Consider the following 24086-nt stretch of genomic DNA (forward strand, 5'->3'; position numbering starts at 1 on the left):
GCTGGCCTCAGGCGCAGGAGCACCCAATTGTTTCAGGCTTTGGAAGGTGGGGCAAACCCCCTATGTGGGTCTTTGAGAAGCACAAGTCTTCTGCAGCTGACAAGCCCTGCCGCCCACAGGTCCACACACACAGTCAACACAGTCCTGCCCCGTGTGCATGCCCCAACCTCCCGAAGCGGACCCAGTCTCTCCACGGTGGGAGCCCCACAAACTCCACCACTGGCCCACACTCTCCACCCACTCCTTGTGCACGTCCTGCCCCACTGAAGTCGGCTCAGTTGCCAGGCTGCAGAGAATCCAGTCACCAATCTATGCCGGCCCACAAGTTGCCTGAGGGCTTGTTGTTGGGTGGGGCCAGTCTCTAGGGTGGGCTGCCTGCCCTGGCTGAGCTGGATTAAATCGGTGCTCTAGTGGGTGGGGCAGACGCTGGGCTAGCAGGCCCCAGGGAGAACTCCAATGGCGTCTGTGCCAGCACGCCCACGCCAGGCCACAACAATGGCCGCCGCCAATGTCCCAGTCCCTGGAGAGGTCTCACCCCTCACCGAGATGCACTCAGGGCCTATTAGGTGAGTCTCTTTTCACCACAGCACTGTGGACCTTTCTTTCTGGTGATTTTAGGTTGCTTTCTGAAACGGGTGAGTTTGCGCGTGGGCCCTTTAAGAGCCAGTTTTAATTTCTTTGTGAACCAGCTTTTCTGGGGGTACTCCCCAATGTTTTAGCAGCAGGCAAAGTCAGATATTATGCCGCTGGTCTCGATTGTGCTGGGTCCACAAAATGCCCACCGCGGGGGCGCTCCCCGGCTCAGGGCCCCGCGCCTCCAGGGAGGGCTGTGTACCTGTGAGCTGCTCCCCGCGGCCGTGAGGCGCTGCGGCTTGTGAAGGCGGCGTTTTTCCTCTCCAGAAGGGAGTCTCTGCCTCTTCTACCCCAGTTAGGATTGTCCGTTGTTGCAGGAGTTCCTCTTATCCTCTTATCTGTCTCAGGGGTAATTTTTCCACTAGTAGCTGTAAATTGGCTGTGTCCCCGGGAGGAGGTGAGTTCAGAGTCTGCCTATGCCGCCATCTTGACTTCCTCCTCCAGGGCATTTGGTCTTGAATAAAAAAGTGATTGATTATTCCAAACATGCAATTACTGGAATTAGAGAATCAAAAATTCTAAAATTTCTCATAAGGAGAAACTCCCCCCGGGTTGGGGAGAGGAGCAGGGCATATTCCTAATGGACTTTAGACGGTCCTGTGGACTATGTGGAAGTTGTGTGCATGTACCCATGTGCATGATTGCAGAGGGCATTCCAGAGCCCTCACTGGAGTCTCAGAGGACCCGTGACCCACAAAAGATTAGGCGTGCCTGACTCAGCACAGTCCCAAACACATCCGCTGAGTGCTGCCGACCGCCTGCCACGTTGGCGCCCCCGTGGGAGTCGCTGTTGGCCCATTCTGCCTCCGGTTCCCCACTTTGAACGGCAGTAACTTTGTCTTTGTGAGGGTGCAGCAAAGGGTACGTGCTCAGGCTCACGAGCCAGGTGGCCCAGGTTTGAATCCTGGTTGAGCAAGTGCCTGCTGTGTGACTCTGGACGAGTTACTTCACCTCTCTGAGCCTTCACTGTGGGGTGGGGATGAGTCATTCTGAACAAGCTAATTCACATGAAGGCTGACGCTGTGTGGGGGCACGTGGTAAGTTCAATTATACACTTGGGCTGTCTTCACTAATAACACGGTCCTGTAGAAAGGATTTATATTTCGACTTGAAAGGTAATGAATATTGTGTTAGCGTGAGGTGTGAAGGGCCTCCTCAGATTGGGCAGGCCTCAGTTCTGGAAAGTTTATAATTAATCGTGTTAGTGTCACAGAGGACTGTGCTCTGCCTGTGTTGTAACCAGGAGTTGAGGCTTGAGTGCATATCTGATTTAGAAGATTTGTTTCTGGAAGGCTTTTGAAAATTCCCTAGAATTATGTGTAAAGTATGAAATACAGCGACTCAGTATTTTTCCCCAATGAAATAGACAATGTACTTTATCCCCATCAGTGATCTTAGAATGTTTACATTGGTCGTATGGTTGATCAAGAAATACTTTGGGAACTTCTCTTAAAAAGACCCCTCAGAGGTAGTCAGAGCTACACAACAACTTTGCGGCCGTATTTGAGTTTTCTTTTGTTTTTCTAAATGATGCTACTTATTTTGATCAATATCCTTATTAATCAGGTTGGGTTTTAATGACTTTTGCATATTTCCAGAAATTAAATTCACCTTCCAAAGATGGAAACTTGCCAGTATTGAGGACAGTAAAAGATGTGCCCTGTGCTGGTTTCGTACGTGCATGCATTTATCAGATCTCATCAAAGGGTGCACTAAAAAATGAGCACACATTTTGGGGTCTAAATTAGACTCCAGTACAACTTAAAGAAAAGGTAAAGATCCTCAAATTAGGTACCGTGTGCTCTAAAGGCAGCTCTCAAAAGTTTGGTCAGGGAGCTGGCCCAGTGGTATAGTGGTTAAGTTTGCACACTCTGCTTCGGTGGCCTGGGGTTCGGAGGTTCGGATCCTGGGGGCGGACCTATGGCCCACTTATCAAGCCAAGCTGTGGAGGCGTCCCACATATAAAATAAAGGAAGATGGGCACAGGTGTTAGCTCAGGGTCAATCTTCCTCACCAAAAGAAAAAAAAAGTTTTGGTCAGTGGCATTGCTACTGAATTCGGTTTCTACCGTGGCGAGGGGAGGAGGGTGGTTCTTGGAAAAGATCAGCGTTGTGCCTAGGTACGTGTTGGCACCTGCGCACATAGGAGGCCCACTATTGGTCACTGCAGAGCACAAGTGTGTCCACTCTGCCGTGAGCCTGGGAGACATGTGGTGCCCTCACTATTGAGCTGGCCTCCCATCGCCACCTTGCTGGATCAGAGATACCAAGGCCACGTGCTAAGGCTGATTTCTCCTGGGACCTGCAAGTTAACAACAGTGGGCGGTGCCCTCAGGCCCCATCAGCCTCTGGATTTCTTTCCAAAGGGGCTACTTCTGGCTGAAGAACTATTCTCCAACTGATTTCACGGTGAGGCTTCTGCAAAGCGTTGTGGAAACTGCTCAGAACAGCTCTCTCCGCTGAACTGGAGGCCCAGGTGAGCACCATGTCGGGCCAGGGCCCAAGCTGCCAGAGGACAGAGGCAGGACCGGCTGTGGCCATTCAGCTGTGTGGGGGAAGGGACCCGCTGACCCAGGACACATGCTCCCAGCCAGAGAATGCGCCTGTGACGCGCTTCTTTGTATTTGCATCAATTGCTAGGCAACAGCATCCTGTCTAGTGCCCCTCCTAGGGTGTCCAGGCCAGCCTTGTTTTGGGTTATTGTTTTTTTTTTGTTTTTTTTTTTTGTGAGGCGATCAGCCCTGTGCTAACATCTGCCAATCCTCCTCTTTTTTTGCTGAGGAAGACTGGCCCTGGGCTAACATCCGTGCCCATCTTCCTCCACTTTATATGGGACGCCACCACAGCATGGCTTGCCAAGCGGTGCGTCGGTGTGCGCCCGGGATCCGAACTGGCGAGCCCCGGGCCGCCACAAAACCACTTGCGCCACCCAGCCGGCCCCTATTGTTTTTTTTTTTTAGTGGGGGTCATACATTTAAAGTTTTAGCAGGAAGGTTGAAGCCATCTATTTGATCCTAAATAGATTGTCCTGGTCCCCTACTGCTGTCCCCATGGAGGGTCTGTGGCTCTACTTTCATCATAATTAATTCCTTTTCTCCTTTACACCTTTGGAAAGGGGAGGATGGGGATTTTGTGACTGCTGGGATGTTCTTCTAATACATGCCTGCAAAATTAGATGCAGACCGGAAACAATGGGGAATCAACTTTTGTTTAGGACTTGGTCAGTAGTTGGTACACCTCGTTTTCCCATTAAAGACAGCCCCTCATGTGCCTTTCTTAGCCAGAGCAGATGTAGACTTTATTATCTTTGTGGCAAGCGGAGACCAGGCTCCGGGCGTCAGTCTCACAATCAACCTTTGGTGTCAGTAGAGGCACGTAGATAGCAGTGTGGGATTTTACCTCCCACTATCTCTCTCTCCTTTGCTCCTAGCAAACTCTGCAAGTCAGCCTCAAACAGGATATTACTAAATATATTAACAGGCGGATAACAGATAGGAAAGGCAAAGTACTTGAAAAGTCTGACAGACGTTCTCTTTAACGGCAGCGCTTTATAGGGAGCTGTCTGTTCCTTTTTCCTCAGAACACCACACTGCCACATTATAGTAATTTGTGTGTGCTTTCTAGGGTCATTGATTCATTTAGGAAAAATGCATTGAGCCCACATGGAGCAGCCTTGGAGCTGTGGAAGACGCCCTATAACATAAGGCCGACTCTAAACAGAAAGGAAAGTAATTGCAGGGGCTTTCTCAAGTGGGGCTCTGGGGTTGGACAGAATGCTCAGCGAAAGGCTAGGTCACAATCCTGGTGTGAGCTGAAACCTGGACCTTGGGGAGCAAGGAATTAAGGCCTGGAGAAACGAAATGATTTGCCCAGAATCTCCTGGCTTCAACCTGTAGGTTTTTCTCCTATAGCATGTCCAATGTATTCTTGATTTGATTTTTTAAACTTTGGAGAAACAGGAAAAAATTTTTATACTCTTAAAACTCATTTGAATTATGTAAAAACACCACTTCCCAAACTGTTTCATTGGAATATCAGTTCTATGAGATATTATTATGTATTCCCAATTGAAAAAAATTATGTTAGCCATCAACAAAACGAAAAGACAACCTAACAATTGGGAGAAGATATTTGCAAACCATACATCTGATAAGGGCTTAATCTCTAAAATATGTAAAGAACTCATACATCTCAACAACAAAAAAACTAACAACCCAACTAAAAAATGGGCAAAAGGCCTGAACAAACATTTCTCCAAAGAAGATATACAGATGGCCAACAGACACATGAAAAGATGTTCAACATCATTAACTATCAGGGAAATGCAAATCAAAACTACAATGAGATATCACCTCACGCCCATCAGAATGGCTATAATTAACAAGACAGGAAACAACAAGTGTTGGAGAGGATGTGGAGAGAAGGGAACTCTCATACACTGCTGGTGGGAGTGCAAACTGGTGCAGCCACTATGGAAAACAGTATGGAGATTCCTCAAAAAATCAAGGATAGAACTACCATATGATCCAGCTATTCCACTGCTGGGTATTTATCCCAAGAATGCGAAAACCCCAATGCGTAAAGATACACGCACCCCTGTGTTCATTGCAGTGTTATTCACAATAGCCAAGACTTGGAAGCAACCTAAGTGCCCATCAAGGGACGAATGGATAAAGAAGCTGTGGTATATATACACAATGGAATACTACTCAGCCATAAGAAACGATGAAATCCAGCCATTTGTGACAACATGGATGGACCTTGAGGGTATTATGCAAAGTGAAATGAGTCAGAGGGAGAAGGTCAAATACCGTATGATCTCACTCATTGAGTAGTAGATAAAAACAACAACAAACAAACACATAGAGACAGAGATTGGATTGGTGGTTACCAGAGGAGAAGGGAGGAGGGAGGAGGGCAAAAGGAATAATTAGGCACATGTGTGTGGTGATGGACTGTAATTAGTATTTGGCTGGTGAACATGGGAACATGATGTAATCCATGCAGAAATAGAAGTATAATGATATACACTTGAAATTTATACAATGTTATAAACCAATGTTACTGCAGTAAACAAAAAATGAATAAATAAAAAATAAAAAAATTATGTTAGCAATATTTTTTCTAAAATTATAGGTTTATAAAACTGTTAAACGCATGTTAAACGCATGTATGTAGTAATTATTATTATTATATGATAATCCTCCTTTAATGAATACTGTGCCAAACCCTAAAATGCAGAGAAATAGCGTAAAAGATCACCTGGTATATGAATTGCACGCTGGATCCTTCAATGTGGATCTTACTCAGGGGGAGCATTTATTAACTCAACAATTTATGTGTCATTTATTCACATGCAAGCCTGAATTCTGGATTATACTTTTCATTAAAACCTTGATATGTGGTTGATATTTAATATTTATTACGTATTAAACATCAAATCAGATTAAAAAAAAAAACCTTATTGGAACCGAAGGCAGCCTTTTAAAACAAGTTTGCATTTAGACATGGTATTGTTCAACTCTATGCATATCTAAATATTTATCCTACAGACGGAGGAGTGGGCGGGTGTGGAGCCCTCGAGGGCTCGTGGCTTCACAGAAGAGGACCACTGGCGTGTTCACGCCGAGTCCATCACTGTCTCCGTGCGAGGCCTCTGTGCTCCAATTCTTTTGACTACGTAATGGGTGCTGACTAGCAACTTTGCAAATAAAAAATAAAAGAGACCAAAAACACAACCTGGGGCTTCTTATGTATTGAGATACAAATTATCCCATAATCTTTATCCAAAATGTCTTCCAAAGGTAACAGTTTTAAGCAGAGTTTGACCCACATTTTCTGTAATTACCCAATTATTAGGCACAAGGATTCTGGAAAATGTTTCTTTTGCATGTGACTATTTTTTATTTTTTTATTGATTTTATTTATTCATTTTTTTCCCCCCAAAGCCCCAGTAGATAGTTGTATGTCATAGGTTCGCCTCCTTCTAGTTGCTATACGTGGGACTCGGCCTCGGGTTGGACGGAGAAGTGGTGCCTTGGGGCGTGCCCGGGATCCGAACCCGGGCCGCCAGCATCAGAGCGCGCGCACTTAACCGCTAAGCCACGGAGCCGGCCCGTGCATGTGACTATTTTTTAAATTTAAAAAACTCAAGGCTGTGCCCCATATAGGTTGTCTGTGGTGCATGATGTGAGCAGACTTAACGATTTTCCCTCAAAGATGCTTCACAATATTGTGTAACTCCTGGAGGGGGAAGGGAGGCTCCGCTGACCTGAGTGAGAGTCTGGGTCCTAATTCAGGGTTGACTTTGCCTTAGCAAACCTTCCTGCAGAACTCTGAATAGCACGAGTTAGGTCCAGACCTAAACAACCTTAGAAAGTCCTGGCTGCTGGGCCGGCCCCGTGGCTTAGTGGTTAAGTGCGTGCGCTCCACTGCTGGCGACCCGGGTTCGGATCCTGGGCGCGCACTGATGCGCTGCTTCTCCGGCCATGCTGAGGCCACGTCCCACATACAGCAACTAGAAGGATGTGCAGCTATGATACACAGCTATCTACTGGGGCTTTGGGGGGAAAAAATAAAAAAAATCTTTAAAAAAAAAAAAGAAAGTCCTGGCTGCAAAGGACGTTTAGTAAGAGATAGTTAAAGATCATGGTTAAAATGATTTTTCTGGTGTTAGGAACCTTATATTCTGATTCTGGAAGGATGCTTTGGCTTCTAAATAGCCAAATATGGACCATTTGGTCATGTTTTCTGGAAGGATGCTTTGGCTTCTAAATAGCCAAATATGGACCATTTGGTCATGTTTTCAGAGATCTTTTATTATACTGGTTTATAAGTTCAGTTAATGAAAGAAAAACTGTCTTGAGTACATTGTCTGATGATGAATATTGCATCTTCATTCTTCCTGGGTAGTCATAGAGTTGAAATCGTTTACTTTAGTCCTCAACTGTATTTATAGCAAGAGTCAAAACATCATTTCATTCAATTCTGATAGCTAGGGACTGGCCCTAAATTTACTGTAATGAACACTTTCTTTACAGTGTGCATGAATAGTTTAAAATAAGATTGTAAAGAGATCGTTTACAACGGTTACATTGTATTACACTGTGTTTAATTCAGACTTTTCACTGATTCACACTGGTCTTCTCCCGGGTGAGCCAAATTGGCCAAATTGTCAGCACCGCTGTCACCAGCACAAGGACCAGCGTTGCCTCCTGACCCAGCTGGGTTGCAGATCAAGGATCAGAGTGACCCTGCTGGCTTAGCAATACTTTCAGAACAAGTGATTAATTCAAGCTCTCCATCTCTAAAGTTCCTGCTGGCTGGAATCTTTGGTGGCTTTTCTTTTTAAGAGGAAATTTTAAAGCATGAGAACTGGGGGTTCCCTTGGGAACTTCATGCTGGAGACAGCGTGGGGATCCATCCCTCAGCATTAGTGAGGGTGGCCGCCGCGCCAGGTCCTCTGCTGTGCGCCAGAGGCACGCAGAGCCTTGAGGGCCTGTCCAGTGGGGACGAAAGAAGAGCGAAATCCAGCCCTCAGGGCTCTGTAATCGTGCTCATCCTCTGCGGAGTGCGGGTCAATGGGAATAAACAGAGCCGCCTTCAAAACAGAAGGGGCCACGAGCGCTGCGGAGAACAACAGCGTTTTGTGAGCGCGGTCCAACACGGCCACCCCTGGGAGCCCGCGTTCTCCGCCGCCTCTGCGACCTCGGGCACCGGCGACCGGGGGCGGGAGCCCAGAGGAGGGGGCGCACGTGGAGCTGACAGCCGGGCCGCAGACGCGGGCCTGTTTTCTTTCCCTGGAGAGTGAATTCCCCGAAGGGTTCCGATGCTTCTGCTTAGCAGAGCGCCAGGAAAAGACATTTCAAATGTGTTCCATTGTCTTTCCCGACGACAGCGCGGCCTCCCGCAGCATGTTTCCAAGTGTCTCTTTGTACCCGTGCGGGGGCGGCTCCTCCCTTCTCCTCTCAGAGCGCGGCAATAATGAGCAGGAAGAAAAAGTGCTTGTTGCAAAGCGCAGATTATCACAGGGCTCCGAGCGCTCTGCATGCACCTGCTGAGGAAATCATGGCTTTGACTGCGGAGGGACTTGGCCGCGCAGTTCATTTGCAAGTTTAGGAGACCTAAAAGATGGGAACTGTCTGCCGCGGAGCTACCGAGGCAAAGCCACGGAGTGTTTGAGCGGGTGCGGCATAATTTAAACATCTGGTAAGTTCTTCCCACACCCTTTACTTTTCACCGCAGGGGCGATGGTATCCCACATCCCTTCTGCAGTGGCCGCCTGTGGCCCAACGTAGCCGGCACATTTTCCAGGACCTGAGCGAACTGGGGGTGGGACCCTGGGCTCTTACAAGCACAGTGTGTAGCTGCTGTCATCTGAGAAGACTGGCTGGTGGGAAGTCCTTCCAAGACTCGGGTGTGATGGCCTAGCTCAGGCAGGGTGGGAGATGGGAAAGAGAAGTGGGGGCAGGATTCCAGAGTCTTCCTTTTACCATATACTTGCTGTGGCCTTGGGGAAGTCCTGTAAACTTCCAGGGCCCCAACCATCTCCTTTTCCCAGTGGAGGCTGGCCAGTGGCCTCCTTGGGTTCTAAGGCCATCCAACTAGCAGGAGGCAGCAGTGAGTGTCCGCCCCAGGATGACGGAGAACAATACACTGTGTACAGGGGCGTTGGGTTCCTCCTTCCTCGAGCCTCCTTTGCATATGGCCTGAGGTCAGCCCGAAGCTCAGGGTAGCTGCAACCATTTAGTAGAGCAAGACTGTGTGTATCCTAATTAATTGGTATAAAGATCAAACTCAGATTCTACCCAGATTGTCTAAGATACGCACTTTACGGAGAGAAATGGACCTGAAAGCATGTGTCTGCAGGATTTGAACTGCATTCAGTCGGCTGGGAAACCGCATCGTAGAAAGACTTATTGATAAGAAATAGTTGTGGCTGCAGTCAAAGGCTGGGGGAAGGGCGATGGGGATGGAGAGGAGGGGTAACTTATTTGCAAACCCACAACCCAGAAAAGTTGGTCTGGACAGGCCTGGTAAGGGAGGGCCATGTGGAACTGAAGGGGTCCTGTTGAACAGCGTCCCTCAAACATGCGTGTCCATCCCGAACCTGTGAATGTGACCTCATTTGCAAATAAGGTCTTTGCAGATGTAATCTAGTTAAGATGGGGTCCCACTAGATTAAGGTGACTGATCCAATGACTGATGTCCTTATAAGAAGAGGGAAATTTGGACACAGAGACACTGACACAGAGGGAAGACAGAGGCAGAGATTGGAGTGATGCCACCACAAGCTGAGGCTGGTGTCTTAGTCAGCTCAAGCTGCTGTAATAGAACACCACAGATCGGGTGGCTTACACAGGCATCTATTTCTCATGGTTCTAGAGGCAGCGAAGTTCAAGATCAAAGGGCCAGCAGATTTGTGTCTGTTGAGGGCTTGTTTTCTGGTTTGCAGATGGCTGCCTTCTTGCTGTGTCCTCACATGGCAGAGACAAAGAGAAAGAGATCTTGTGCCTCTTCTCATAAGGGCACTAATCCCATCATAGGGGCTCCACCCTCAAGACTTCATCTAACCCTAATCATCTCCCAAAGGCCCCACCTCCTAATACTATCACATTGGGGGTGAGGGTTTCAGCATATGGATTTTGGGAGACACACATTCAGTTCAAACAGCTGGGAACCACCAGAAGCTAGAAGAGACAAGGAAGGGTCCCCCCCTAGAGCCTTCAGAGGGAGCACGGCCCTGCTGATACCTTGATTTCAGACTTCCAGCCTCCAGAACTGAGAGAATAAATGTCTGTTTCAAGCCACCCAGTATGTGCTCACCTGTTATGGCGGCTGCTGTAGGAAACTAATACAGAAGGAAGAGTCTTCAGGTGAGCTGGGAGGACATGTCTGCCTCTCACTTCCTGGGCCCCCCAGTCACTCCAGGAGTCCCAGTCCCTCCCCAGGCGGGAGGCGACTCTTCACGGACTTCACACAGTCACCTCACCTGCTTTCTGAGCAGGGGGTTCCACAACCCGAAGAGCTCAGAGGGAGGTGGCAGCGGCCAGTGGACGGGGCACGTTTTCAAGTTGATGCCTAATAGGAGCCTCGTCATAAGGAACAAGACAGCAGAGAGCAGAAGAGCCTGCTGCTGGCCGGTGCTTTGCTGTGACCCAGCAGAACACCCAGCGTCACCCCAGGTCCTGTTCTGTTGATTTCCCTGCATCCCGATAATTTGAAAAAAACCCCACCTCTTCTCTTTGAAGGGTAAATCAGTCCGAAAGTTTAAGAGGTGACCTTATCATTAAGCAGCAATGATCTACTTTATACTGTCAGATCTCAACTTCGTAGAGCAAGCTCACAAGAATCACACGTCATTAAAAGGCAGCTGCCTCACAGACAGAATGAAGCTTGTGTTTGACAATGGTGTGGGAATCATATGTGACCTGGATGGGGAGAGAAAACCATGGCATCTGCTCTGATTCCTGCCTCCCTCCCCAACCTCGCTAGGACCACTCTCCCCTTTGCTCAATATCCTGTGGCCAATCTGCGCTACCTTCTGCTTCTTGAGACACCAAGCTCTTCCCGCCCCCCCCAGGGCCTTTGCACATGCTACTCCCTCTGCCTGAAAAGCTCTTCTGGCTCTTCACATGATTGGCTCCTTCTTGTCCCTCAGATCTTGTCTTCAATGCCAACTCCCCAGAGAAGTCTTCCTTGACCACTCTTCCAAAGTAGTGTCCCCACGGTAGTAGGCAGATTAATGCCCCTCCCCCCAAGATGTCCACTTCCTAATCCTTGAAACCTGAGAATATTATGTTCCATGGCAAGGGGGAATTAAGGTTGTAGATGGCATGAAGTTTGCTAATCAACTGACTTTAAGATAATGAGATTATCCTGGGTTATCTGGCTGGGCCCAGTGTAATCATAAGGGTCCTTCAGTGAGGATGAGAATGGTAGGAGGTTCAGAAGCAGAGAGATGGCCTCGTGAGACACTTGACTGACCATTGTGGGCTTCGACGGTGGAGGCAGGGGCCCCGAGCCAAGGAAGGGGGGCGACCTCTGGAAGCTGGAAAAGACATGGATCCTCATTCTCCTCTGGAGCCTCCAGAAAGGAATGCGGCTCTGCCAGCACCTCGATTTTAGCTCAGTGAGACCCAGTTTGGACTTCTGACCTCCAGAACTGTCAGATAATAAATTTGTGTTGTTTTAAGCCCCTAAGTTTGTAGTAATTTGTTACAGCAGCAATAAGAAACTGATACAGGGTCTTGGCTTCAGTGCCAACCCTCAGAGAAGACTTCCCTGGCCCCCTTATCCAGAGTAGCACCCCCTTACTTGGTTACTCCTTTGGACACCCCCATGTGCGAAGCACTGTTCTAGGCTCTGGGGATACAGCAGTGAACGTGACATTAAAAATCCCTACCCTCGTGGAGCCTATGTGGGGAGGAGGGGGCACACCATTAACAAAGAAGAACGATAAACGGTGTGGTAGATGGTGAGACATGCTCGGGAGGAAAAGCAGACCCAGGGAGAAGGGCAGGGGTGCTGGGGTCGGGGGGTGGCTGTGTAAATGGCACGGTCACCGAATGTGCCACTGAAGGTGACAGGTGGGCAAAGACCCGAAGCAGAGGACGGAAGGCAGCAGCTATCCAGGGAAAGAGCAGGCCAGGCAGAGGAGAGGAAACCTAACGGCAAGTGCAGAGGCCGGCATGGCCGTCGAATCCATCATCCAAACCTGGGCCTGCTGAGGGGGAGGTTGCGCTGTCAGTAACCGCGCCGCAGTAACAGGCATAAACTCGGACACAGGCCACCTCTCACGGGCAGGGTCCCTGAGCAGCGGGGACAGGTGGCTGGATCACAGTGAATGGGGGGTTGGGGCGGTGGTGTAGAAATGAGGTCCAAGAGGAAAGGGGGCGGGATTGGTACAACCACGCAGCCACCGTGAGAACGTTGGCTTTTACCCCGGGGGAGGTGGAAAACCAGGGGGGAGTTTTGAGCAGAATAATATGATTGGGTTTGTGTTTTAAAAGGATTGCGCTAGCCAGCGTGGTGGGAACTGACCCTTAGGGCAAGAGGGCAGTGGCAGGAGGCCAGGGAAGGCTCCCAGGATCCCCAAGCACCCCTGCGTAGGGGATGCAGGGAGACGGAGTCCGATGGTGGAGCCGAAAGGATTTGCCTTCAGACAGGAAGCGGGGTGAGGGAGAGGAGCCGAGGGTAACCTCTCGTCTCCTGCATAGACTTCCCGAGTCTATAGGTTGCTGCTTTGCTTATGTGCTTATCATCTGTCTCTGTAGCTAGAAGATCCACGGGGCGGGACCTCGTCTGTCCTGCTCACACCCAGCCTGTAGTGTGTGGCACGGAGTAGGCATTTGACGTATCTTGAGTGAAAGAATGAGTGGAGGGGAACTGTATTTTAATTTTCATTATGCCAATAAGAAATCTGAAACAAAAGAAATTAAATAAGTGGTTTGCCCAAAGTCAATGTTGACTCAGGAGGGGCGCAAACCCAGGTCCTCCGACTGCCCCTCTGCAGCACCCGGCCGTGACTTCCCTGGGCTCTCTGCCTCACACCCTTGGTCCCTTTCCTGGCCTTTGTTTGACATTTGGTACCACAGTGACGTAACGGCCGTGGAAGTGCCACAGTTAGAAAGCAGAGGCACCAATGATTTCACAGAGAAAATCTAGGGGTGCTCCTGATATGAGAAAGGGCGCTGAACTGGGCCAGACCCCAAAGAATCAGGAGCGTCGCCTCTGTCCCCACCATCCAGACAGAGAGGAGACTGCGATGGGTCTTCCAAAGTACCTACTGCAGCCCGACTGCAGAAGGGCAGTCCTGCCAACCAGAGTGATTTGTCCTAATAATTGAGGAGGAAAGCACGCCTTTTTCTGAATTGCATTAACAAGCTGTTACTTTCTTTTCCTTAGTTGCTGCTCTCCGTCAGAATTCATCCAGTAGCGCCGCATGGGGAGCCACTGAGTGCAGCCCGGACAGGGAAGGCGGGAAGGGAGGAGCTGCCTGTAGTTTCTGAGGAGATGCCGTGGTTTTCTCTCCCGATCTAGGTCATGTACGATTTCCATGCCATTGTCAAACGCAAGCTTGGTTCTGTGCGTGAGGCAGCTGCATTTTAATAACGTGTGATTCTTACGCATTTGTTCTATGAAGTTGTTTGAGATCAGACAGTATTAAGCAGATAATTCCTACTCACAGATAAGGTCACCTTTTAGGCTTGTTGAATGGACCAATTCTTTTTTTTTTTTTTATTTTATTTATTTATTTTCCCCCCAAAGCCCCAGTAGATAGTTGTATGTCACAGCTGCACATCCTTCTAGTTGCTGTATGTGGGACGCGGCCTCAGCATGGCCGGAGAAGTGGTGCATCTGTGCGCGCCTGAGATCCGAACCCGGGCCGCCAGCAGCGGAGCGCGAGCACTTAACCGCTAAGCCACGGGGCCGGCCCTAATGGACCAATTCTTACATAATTTTCGTGAGAGACTGAATATACAAATGGACAATGGCCAGATCCTATATAAAAATAGAATTTTGAGCCACAATTTGCAGCAGCCTGCCCAGGAACCCAGCCCCCTCACCTATAATAAACAGGCCAGGGAGCCAGCCTGCTCTAAATCAGACTTAGAGGAAGTGATTCCTGTCTCCAGTGACAATCCAAGAGGCTGAACAACTTCTATAACAATCGACCCGAAGGACCAGATCTAGAATAACCAACAGCTTCCCTAAGTTTTGTCCCCACTTCCAGCTTAGGACCAATCAGAGAAAGCCAAAATGCACCCCTAACCCATCACATAGGACACCCCGCTTCTAGTTAGCCCACCAGCTTCCCCAGGCCAACAGCCTCCAATTAGGGCACACGGGAGGCCTTCCCTTTTTCCCGCTGTAAAGCTTTCCCACTCTGCCTGCCTTTGCGTCTTGGCCAAAACACAAGTGACATGGGCCCACTCCTTCGCTATAGCAAGTTCAGAATAAACAGCCTTTGCTTTTCTCGTTTGGTTGGTCTTCATTTATTTCCACAGTTAACAGAGGACTAGTGACACTTAAATACACAAGCATGCGTGCATAAAATATGTGTGTGTGTATCATACACATATAGGCAGCGCAGTTAGATATTATTTTTAAAATTTGTTTTAATTTGCAAATGACTGAATTTTAATTCCAGGATTCTTTGGCAAGGATCTCAATAAAAGTGTGTCTAAACAAAATGCTGGCACTTTCCCATAAGCGACTGTATCCAAAATGTCATGGTTCCAAATTTGCAGAGTTGTCTTAAAAGTGGAACCCCTGCCCTGTCTGGTTGAGAAGGGGTGGCCAGTTCCTCGGGAGGGGGCAGCACCTGCCTTGAGGGGGTGAAACTAGGAGAGACTTCCAGCATGCTCCAGGCTGGGGAGGCTGCAGGTTCTGGGTAGCACAGGTCCTTATCTGTTCCTAGCAAGGATTGTGATGATCAAAAACCACAGGTGGGCAGAAACACCGAAGGCTCTAGATACTGCTGGAAGAGAAACACAGAGAGGGGCCCCGGGGTCAGACGAGGAGGGAGAGGGCTCATGAAGTTACAGTCACCATGAGGGAGGGAAGAGTTAATCAACCTTGAAAATTGAATTCGGTCTCCGTGGACTGAACGAAATTAAAGTAACCTTCAAATAAATCAGCTACGGCCAAGTACATAACACTTTTATTCAAAATTTAAAATCTAGGGGCTGGGCCGGCCCCGTGGCTTAGCGGTTGAGTGCTCGGCTCCACTGCTGGCGGTCTGGGTTCGGATCCCGGGTGCGCACCAACGCACCACTTCTCCGGCCATCCTGAGGCCGCGTCCCACATACAGCAGCTAGAAGGATGTGCAACTATGACATACAACTATCTACTGGGGCTTTGGGGGAAAAATAAATAAAAAAAATAAATAAAAATAAAATAAAATAAAATCTAGGGGCTGGCCCCGTGGCATAGTGGTTAAGTTCAGCGTGCTCAACTTCAGCAGCCCAGGATCATGGGTTCGGATCCCAGGCGCCGACCTACACCGCTTGTCAGCCACCCTGTGGCAGCGACCCACATATAAGGCAGAGGAAGATTGGCACAGATGTTAGCCCAGGGCCAATCTCCCCGAGGAAAAGAAAATTTTTAAAAATCTAATCCTGGCTTCTAAACCAACAAGATTTAGCATATGACTTTCTGCCACCGTCCTTTTTAGACTACACTTAGGGTCTGGCTTTGAGAGTCTCCTGTGGGCTGCTCCCCTGGGTTATGTTGGGTTGGAATCCTAAGGTCAGGGGGCAGAGGTGAGCGATTTGACACAGGCTTCAGATGTGTCTGTACTGTTACCGCCCAACGTGGGGCCTTCTGCTCGCCGCAAGACATGCCAATAGTCAAGAGGCAAGATGGTAGGAGAAAATGGCCTTTTTATTACAGCTCGCTAGCAAGGGGGATGACGGCCGACTCATGTCCAAAAGAACCATCTTAAGGGGGCACGAAATCTTACAGCAGTTACATAGGCCATTGGGTTATTGGGGAGGGGGTTAGGAATGTTGACCTTCTGGTGTTACAGACTGGGAGTCACCACACCAGATCTTTCAGTTTTCACTGATGATGGCTATCAGCATAGATTCTCTGTTCGGGGGTTATCACATTCCTAAGGAACTCAAAAAACAGTTATCATCTTACCGCAGCTGGGAGGTACATGCACAAGCAGGGGTCGTAAAATTGACAGAGCAGTTAGATCTCCTGGAGGGTGCAGATCCAGCTGGGTTAGTGTGTCAGAGGTCATTCAAAGTTACAGTAGAGTTTTTCTTTTCTACAATATGGCTTCCCTTATGTCAACCTTGTCTTGAGCTGGTATCATGTACCATCAGCCATGTGACAGCCCCCGAGTCCCACCCCATGTTCCTCTGTCCTACACGCCCTCCCTGCCCTTCTCCTCACAAGGGGGACCCCCAACCTCCCTGAAGCTCTGTAAACTGGGTGCATTATCACCGTAACGTCAATGAGTCAGTGCTTCCTCTCGGCTGGAAGAATCCTTTCTGGCAGGTTAAATGCCACGTTCAGCTACTGTATTCAGGTCTTCAGCAGCCATCTCAGGTATATGTGCCATCCTGTGTTTCATCAATAATATTACCATTTTCTCTGCCTGGGTTCAAATCCCAACTCCACCCCTTCCTCAATCCTTGCCCTCTGTGACTCTGTTTTCTTGTGTGAAAAATGGCAGTGCTAAGTGCTTACCTCGTTGGGTTGATGTGAGGATTAACTGAGTCAAGAGCTTAAAGAAGTACCTAGCGCATGGTGGACCTAGTTGACAGCTATTCATACGCTAATCCATCAGAGGAGACAGGATTGGAGGTGCTCAGTGGTGGGCGGTGGTGGAATGTGCTCTCAGGCTTTGAGGGCTGCAGACGGCTCCAAAGGCAGCCTTCCCAGGAAGGAGAGAAGGAACCTGGCAAAAATCATGTGGTCGCTGAGAAAATCGTGTTTGAAAATAAATGAGGGCCGGCTCCGTGGCTTAGCGGTTAAGTGCGCGCGCTCTGATGCTGGTGGCCCGGGTTCGGATCCCGGGCGCGCCCCAAGGCACCACTTCTCCGTCCAGCGCGAGGCCGAGTCCCACGTACAGCAACTAGAAGGATGTGAACCTATGACATACAGCTATCTGCTGGGGCTTTGGGGGGAAAAAAATGAATAAATAAAATCTTTAAAAAAAAAAAAAAAGAAAATAAATGAGATGCCCCTGGAGACCCTGAAACATTTGGTGAGAAGGGCCTTGGAGATGTTGCTGGTGGGGCCAGAATCAGGCCTCAGTGTTTCTGAAACCGTAGCCCCACTTTGATTGTGAGGCTGGGGTAGCCAAGGAAATGGGGTGATACTTTTGGGTTTTGGTCATCAGGGAGGCCTGCTGCCTGGTGGGCCAGCCCGGCTGAAGCCCAGCAGACTTCCTTCCTGGTAAATCTTCCCTGATGCCAGGGCCGGCTGCATTTGTGGGGCCCAGTGCACAATGAACATGCAGGCCTCTTGTTCAAAGAGCAGGAAAAAGTGCTGTTAAAAAGATACTACCATACGAAGGCTTTTTCCTTTCTTCCAAGGCCCGTCATAAGGTTTTTTTTTTTTTTTTTAGGAAGGTCAGTCCTGAGCTAACATCCATGCTAATCCTTCTCTTTTTGCTGAGGAAGACCGGCTCTGAGCTAACATCTATTGGCAATCCTCCTCTTTTTTTTTCTACCCCCAAAGCCCCAGTAGATAGTTGTATGTCATAGTTGCACATCCTTCTAGTTGCCGTATGTGGGACACTGCCTCAGCATGGCTGGAGAAGCGGTGCGTCAGTGCGCGCCCGGGATCCGAACCTGGGCCGCCAGTAGCAGAGCACGCTCACTTAACCGCTAAGCCATGGGGCCGGCCCCGTCATAAGGTTTTTTATTTGCTACTTAATGTCATGCTCCCTCAGGCATGAGGCTACTCAAAGGGAAAGTGCAGACCCTCAGAGGCCCACAGAGTCCCCCTCCCACCAGCTACTGGACCAGAGTGCCCTGGCTGGGGGCTCGCAGTCAATCTCCCCTGCCCATGGGCCTGCCACCCTAGCTCAAGGTGGATGGGGCCTCCGCAAAGGAATGCAGCTTCTGTGTCCGGACACACTTGGTGCCTGGATAAGGGATGGGCAGGGGTTCATCCCCACTAAGTCACGTGCAGAACACACTATGGCACAGCCAGCCTGGGGCAAGGACCACTGTCACCATGCCTGCTCTGAGGTCCCTGCCGGGAGCTGAGGGCAGCAGTAGGCCGGGGGGAGGGAGGGGAAGGCCTAGGAACAGGTGGAGGAGAACTATCTAGTCCCCTAAGCCAGTGGGAGGCGGGACTGCCTATGAGCCCCCAGACTTCCATTGTCCCATCAGACTTCACTTACAAAACACGAATTCAAAGGTAAAGTTATTAAGAATTTCAAGACAGTGACCACGGAGTATGAAACCCTAAATATGGGGCTCTTCTGAGCATGGGGCCCTGTGCTGCTGCCCCGGTTGTGTGCCCATGAAGCCGGCCCCCCCGACCCCCTCCCTGCCCCTCCGGCTCCTCAGCACCCTCTGCACGCCTCCATCGTGGGGTAAAACTCTGCAAGCTGGAAGCGGAGGTGCACAGAAATATAACTGGAAATGGTCTATAACTGATTCCGTCTTGCTCATGAGTCCCTGTTCCTGCTAAGGGCAGAGAATAGAAAAAAAATTTAAAACACCGTGAACTTGCTAACTAGGTCTCTTCAGACTTCAAAAACTCCTTCTGCCGTTAATTCAGAGGCATCAAGATAATAGTTCAAGTACATTCAGGTTCGGGTTCCCTGCCGGGGCTCCTTCTCCCTGCTCCTTCCCAAGATGGGGTCGGCTGAGGTGGTTCCCAGCTGCCTGTCCCGTGCCCACTGAGCAGGCCATCCTGCCCAGGGATCCCACCACCTGAGGTTCTGGTGTCACCTCACCTTGGCCTTCCCATGGCTGTTTTGACCCGGAGGAGGGAACCAGCGTCCTCAGGTCTGATCTCCTGTCTCGCCCTACCAGATGGGAATTTCCCCAAGTCACATCCTCTGACCTTGTACCCTGCTTATGTTCCGTGTCCACCAGACTTGGTTATCGTTTCTTAACGGGGAGCATTTGGAATTTAGAAAATCCCTTTCTTCTCTTAACCAAGCTCAGTTTCAAGACTATTGTCTCATGTGCACTCAGAGTCGGTCTTAACACTCAAAGGTAAAAGGGTCTTTTTTTCTCTCGTAACATTCCTACTATGAAAATCACAATCCTCCCTGAGGCAAACAGATGCCTCTGGTTGAATAATAGAAAGAAAAATATTAATACATTAAACAATTTATTCCTCTTTTACCCCTAGCATAGCACTTACCACAAATGTATTGAAACTGTTTCCTTATCTGTCTTCCCAAATAGAGCCTAGTTACTTAAGGGCAGGGGACAAATATCACTCATTTTCTATGTCGAGTACGTAAATATTGTGCCTGGCACTTTATAGGTTCTCAGAAATGGATGGATGGATAGGTGGGTGGTTGGATGGGTGGATGGGTGGATGGATGGATGGATGGGTGGATGGATGGGTGGATGGATGGGTAAATGGGTGAAAGGATGGGTGGTGGATGAGTGGGTGGGTGGAGAGATAAAAAGTCTTCAAAAAATATACCTAGCAAACTTCCACTTATATCACATTGGCCAAAACTGTATCAGATGCCACACTGAGATGCAGGGAAAGCTGGAAATAAAATATTATAGTTGTGGTCAGTTTAAATGGGGTATATTATTATCTCGAACAAAATTATGGTTTTATTGGTAAGGAAGAAGGGCAGAATGTATAATGGGCATGCCATTGGCAGTAACAGCCAGAGGAGTTGCATTTTAGGCGAACCTTGCAGGACGCATAAGAGGGGAAGGGCATTTTGAGCCGAGGAAACAGCCTGACCAAAGGGATAGAGGCAAGAGAGCACATGACAGGTGCAGGGAAGGGCTTATAGTAAGCTCTGTGTAAATGTTAGCGCATCACTATTACTACACCCAAGCAGAGTATTCTGTAGAAAGGGTTTATATTTCAACCTAAACTGTAAATAAACATTGCGTTATAGAATGAGGTGTGAAAGACCGTAAACGTGAGCCATCGTTACTTTTGAATCTCTAGCTGTGTTACATTCTTTCTGTTCATTCCTAACATGCCTGGTGCCTTCTCCTTCATAACCTCAGCCACTCTTGCCAGAGATCTGCCTATTTATCAGTCTTCTCAAAGATCCAGCTGTGGTTTTGTTGATCCTCATTTTTTTCCTCTAATTTCTGTTCTTTATTGTTTCTTTACTTCCTTCCTTCTACTTTTGTTTTTGCTGTTTTATACTATTCTCTTTATTACTTCTAGAGCCGGACACTTAGCTCCCTCATTTTGAATGTTTCTTCTTTTCTCACGTGTGCATGTGAGGCTGTAAATCTCCCTCTGCATGCCCCCTTCTAGTTTTAGCACCTAGTGATCTAATTCTCTTTCAGGTCTAAATATTTTCTGATTTCCGTTATGATATCTTTGACCCTTATATTGGGGGATCTATGAATTTAAATTTAAAAACATAAGGACTAAAAAAAAACAGTTTTATGATTTATTTCTAATCTTGTTTCATCATCACCAAATATCAGTTCTTTGTTTGGGTTGATAGTGGCTTTCTCACCTACCACACGTGCAGCTTTTATAAAAGTTCATGTGTGCTTTGAAAGGCATGTTCTCTAATTCCTGGGTATAGGAGTCTATTGTTGTCCATTAATCTTTGGGAGAATATCTCTATTTTTGCCTGCTTGATCTGTCAATTACTGAGAGCTGTATATTATGTATATTATGGTATTCTACTACGATGGTATACATGGCACCCATGGATGAATGTTGCTCGGATTTCCCTTCAAAGGAACCTCCCGCTACAGTGGGCCTATAGCTTTCAACTGGGACGCTTTTAGACCCACAGCGACATTTACGCCAAAACCACATTCCCACCTCCCACCTCCCTGGGCTGCTTCCAGCCAATGACTGATGACTGGGGGTACTAGAACTGGACCATTTCTGCCCCATGCAAGACTCCTCTAACGGGCAGTCCTCTAACTACCTATCAGCCTGGCCAAAGCCTTCTCTGAGTCAAACTGCAGTGTGACGCTTCCTCCTTCCTTCCCTCTCTCCTTTCACCGATGTCAGACTTGCATAAGTGGTCTGAGGTGCTCTTAGCCTGCTTCTGCACCTCCTCCCCTATATGCTTCACAAATGTTTCCCCCAATAAATTCCTTGTGTATCTAATTCCATCTTGGCATTTGTTCCTTGGATGATCCAAACTAGCCTACAGTGGATTTGTCAACTTTTCTTTGTAATTCTGACAGTTCTTGACATGTTGGGTGCATATAGATTCAGACTTATTACATCTTCTTGATGTTCCTATTATCATGTGTAACAATCCTGCTTATTCCTAATAGTGCATTTTATTAAAACTGTCTGTATCCCTGAACAATATGTAGTACTGTTTAACATTTCTAAACTTTAAATAAAAGTTATCATTTTGAAGTATCCCTCTGCAATTTATGTTTCTAAGATTTGTTCATGTAGATATATGTAGTTTCAGTTTATTTATTTTTACTGCTCTATAGTAGTCTGTTATGTGAATAAAATGCAATCTACTTATCTTCTCTGCCACTGAAGGACACCTAGCTTATTTCCATCTTTTCTCTATTACACATAATGCTGCTGTGAGCATTCTTACACATAGTTCTAGTGTCATACATGAAAGTTTCCTTAGGATATTTGCCTACAAGTAAAACTGCTGGGTCATAGCATATCACTAGATAATGTCCAATTCCTCTCTAAAGTGATGGTCTATCCTCTGTGTCTTTTAATCTCTCTTCAAGTTTTTTATATATTTCTCTCTCTACTTTGCATTCTGGATTTTTTTTATATATCTTCTGGTTTATCAGCTCTCTCTTCATCTGTGTCCAATCTGCTGTTAAACTTGTCCTGAGTTTTAAATTTCATTGTTTATATTGTTCATTTCTAGAAGTTCTATTTGGAGCTTTTTATTTTGTTTGTTTTTTTTATTATGGAAATTTTCAAAATGTATATAAAATTAGAGACACTAGAATAAGAAACCTCTATGTACTTATTATTGTTAACTTTCAACAAGTATCAACCCACAGCCAGTCTTGTTTTATCCATCCTTCTTCCCGCAGCTCCCCACCCTGAGATTATTTTGAGGCAAATCTCAGACACCGTATCATTTCATCTGTAAATATCATTCAAATCTGTCTATTCTTATTTTCAGAATGTATGTTATTTTCTTGAGTGTTTGAATCTTTCATTTTGGCCTTTAATCATTATTATAAATATTCTTATTGCATAATCTCTTTTGGCCTGCTGTTCTGTTATCTTGGAGCCCAAGGGCTCTAATCCTCCTGTTTGTGGTATCTGCTGACATATTCAAGATTACCTCTTTCTTTGTGTATTCTGGGACTCTATATTGTGAGCTCATCTTTGGAGGAGCTTGTTTTTTCCATGGGAATTTCCTGCTACCTGAGTTGTAAGTGTGTCCCTCTAAAGCCATTTTGCATCTGCTTTACTAGGTGGTCCAGGGTTATCACCAGCATGGGACCAATTTTTTTCTCTTGACATAAGAGTCCCAGACCATGCATGCAATATAAATTTGGCCCTCAAACCCACTCAAAGCACAGACACGCAGTTTGCATTTTTCAGAGGATCCTTTTTTAAGCCCCCCACTGCTCTTGCCCATGCTGTGATAGACAAGCTTCCTTGTTATCTCCCTGGTGTTTCCTTGTTATCCCCCTGAGCTAGGGGATAGGGTTTTCCTGGCTCACTCTTTCACTGAGAGATCAGCCCTTAGAGGAGCCTGGTTTTGCAAGGAGTCACAGTTTCCACTCTCCACCTCCTGTCAGCTGAAGATCTTAGCTCCTGTCTCCACATCTCATCTCAACATGGAGACCAAAGCCAAGCCCCTGGGTTATCGGCTCTGATATCCTTCCACCCCTCTCTTGCATCACTCCCAGAGGCAGCTGTGGGGTCAAATCATGTGATTACCACTCTGATTTTTCCCTGTTTGTTCTGGCCCCTGGGGACATCCCTTTCTTGCTTGCTAACTCAGCCTTGCACTCACAATTTATTTATGTGGTTATATTTATCATATGTTTCTACGTTTTTGTAGGGAGAGTTTTTTCACATTATCCTCGTCAAGATTTTGTCAGAACTAAGTCCCCTTGATTGTGAAAGCTGCTTTAATTTGTTTTGTTTCTTACTTGCAATTAAAAAGAACCTCACTGATACAATTATTGTGGCATCATGCTCAGATCAGACCCATCTGCCCCCAAAGCCACTGCAGAGGTGCACCCATTCTCTCTGGTTCCTGCCTTGCTAAGGACTTTGGGTTTGACTGGGCCACCTGCACTACACAGAAGCAGGCCTGCTTGTGACCCTGGATGGTGACTGCACTTCAGTCACCCTACAGAGCCTTCGAGGACGGAGCCCCTGTCATTTTTTTGGTACAGATCAGCTGTGGTTTTTGCTGCATGAAACATATGGATGGCACTCTGTGCTGTTCCCATTTTGCAGAAACATCAGAATTCTTGATTTTGCTGTGATATGGCCTCTCTGTCCATTTTTCTTTGTAAATAGGCAACATCCATCTATAATACTGATTTGTATCACTGCCACTAAATAGCCAGCCAGCAAAAAATGGCCTGATGTTCATAACTCAGTTCTTTTTCTGTTAAGGAAGAAGAATCTAAGAGCTGGAGTAAATTTCACCTGTCACTGTCACAAATGTTGAGTCCTTGTGCACAGTCACTGCTGTGCTCATTGCTTATGTTCTGGGCTCGATGAGGGGGCCAGGCTTGCCCCTCCGAACCCCTCTCTGCTCTGCTGCCAAACTGATGTGAGGCATCATTTGCCCCAGCCAGGCCCCTATCAAAATCCCGGCTCAGAAGGTTT

General features: G+C 47.6%; 1 protein-coding gene across 1 annotated transcript in view; it reads left to right on the forward strand.

Annotated features, from left to right (window-relative positions):
- The first annotated feature begins 431 nt into the window (after positions 1-431).
- Positions 432-24086, forward strand: part of LOC147913703 (uncharacterized) — a 44302-nt gene continuing 20647 nt past the window's right edge. Inside the window, exon 1 of the mRNA XM_087448808.1 lies at positions 432-566. Within this exon, the coding sequence (XP_087304934.1) occupies positions 509-566 (58 nt within the window). The 5' untranslated portion in view covers positions 432-508. The remainder of the gene's footprint in view (positions 567-24086) is intronic.

Source organism: Ceratotherium simum, chromosome 25 (assembly GCF_057802395.1).
Source record: "Ceratotherium simum simum isolate JZ-2026a chromosome 25, ASM5780239v1, whole genome shotgun sequence".
Classification (NCBI taxonomy): Eukaryota; Metazoa; Chordata; class Mammalia; order Perissodactyla; family Rhinocerotidae; genus Ceratotherium; species Ceratotherium simum.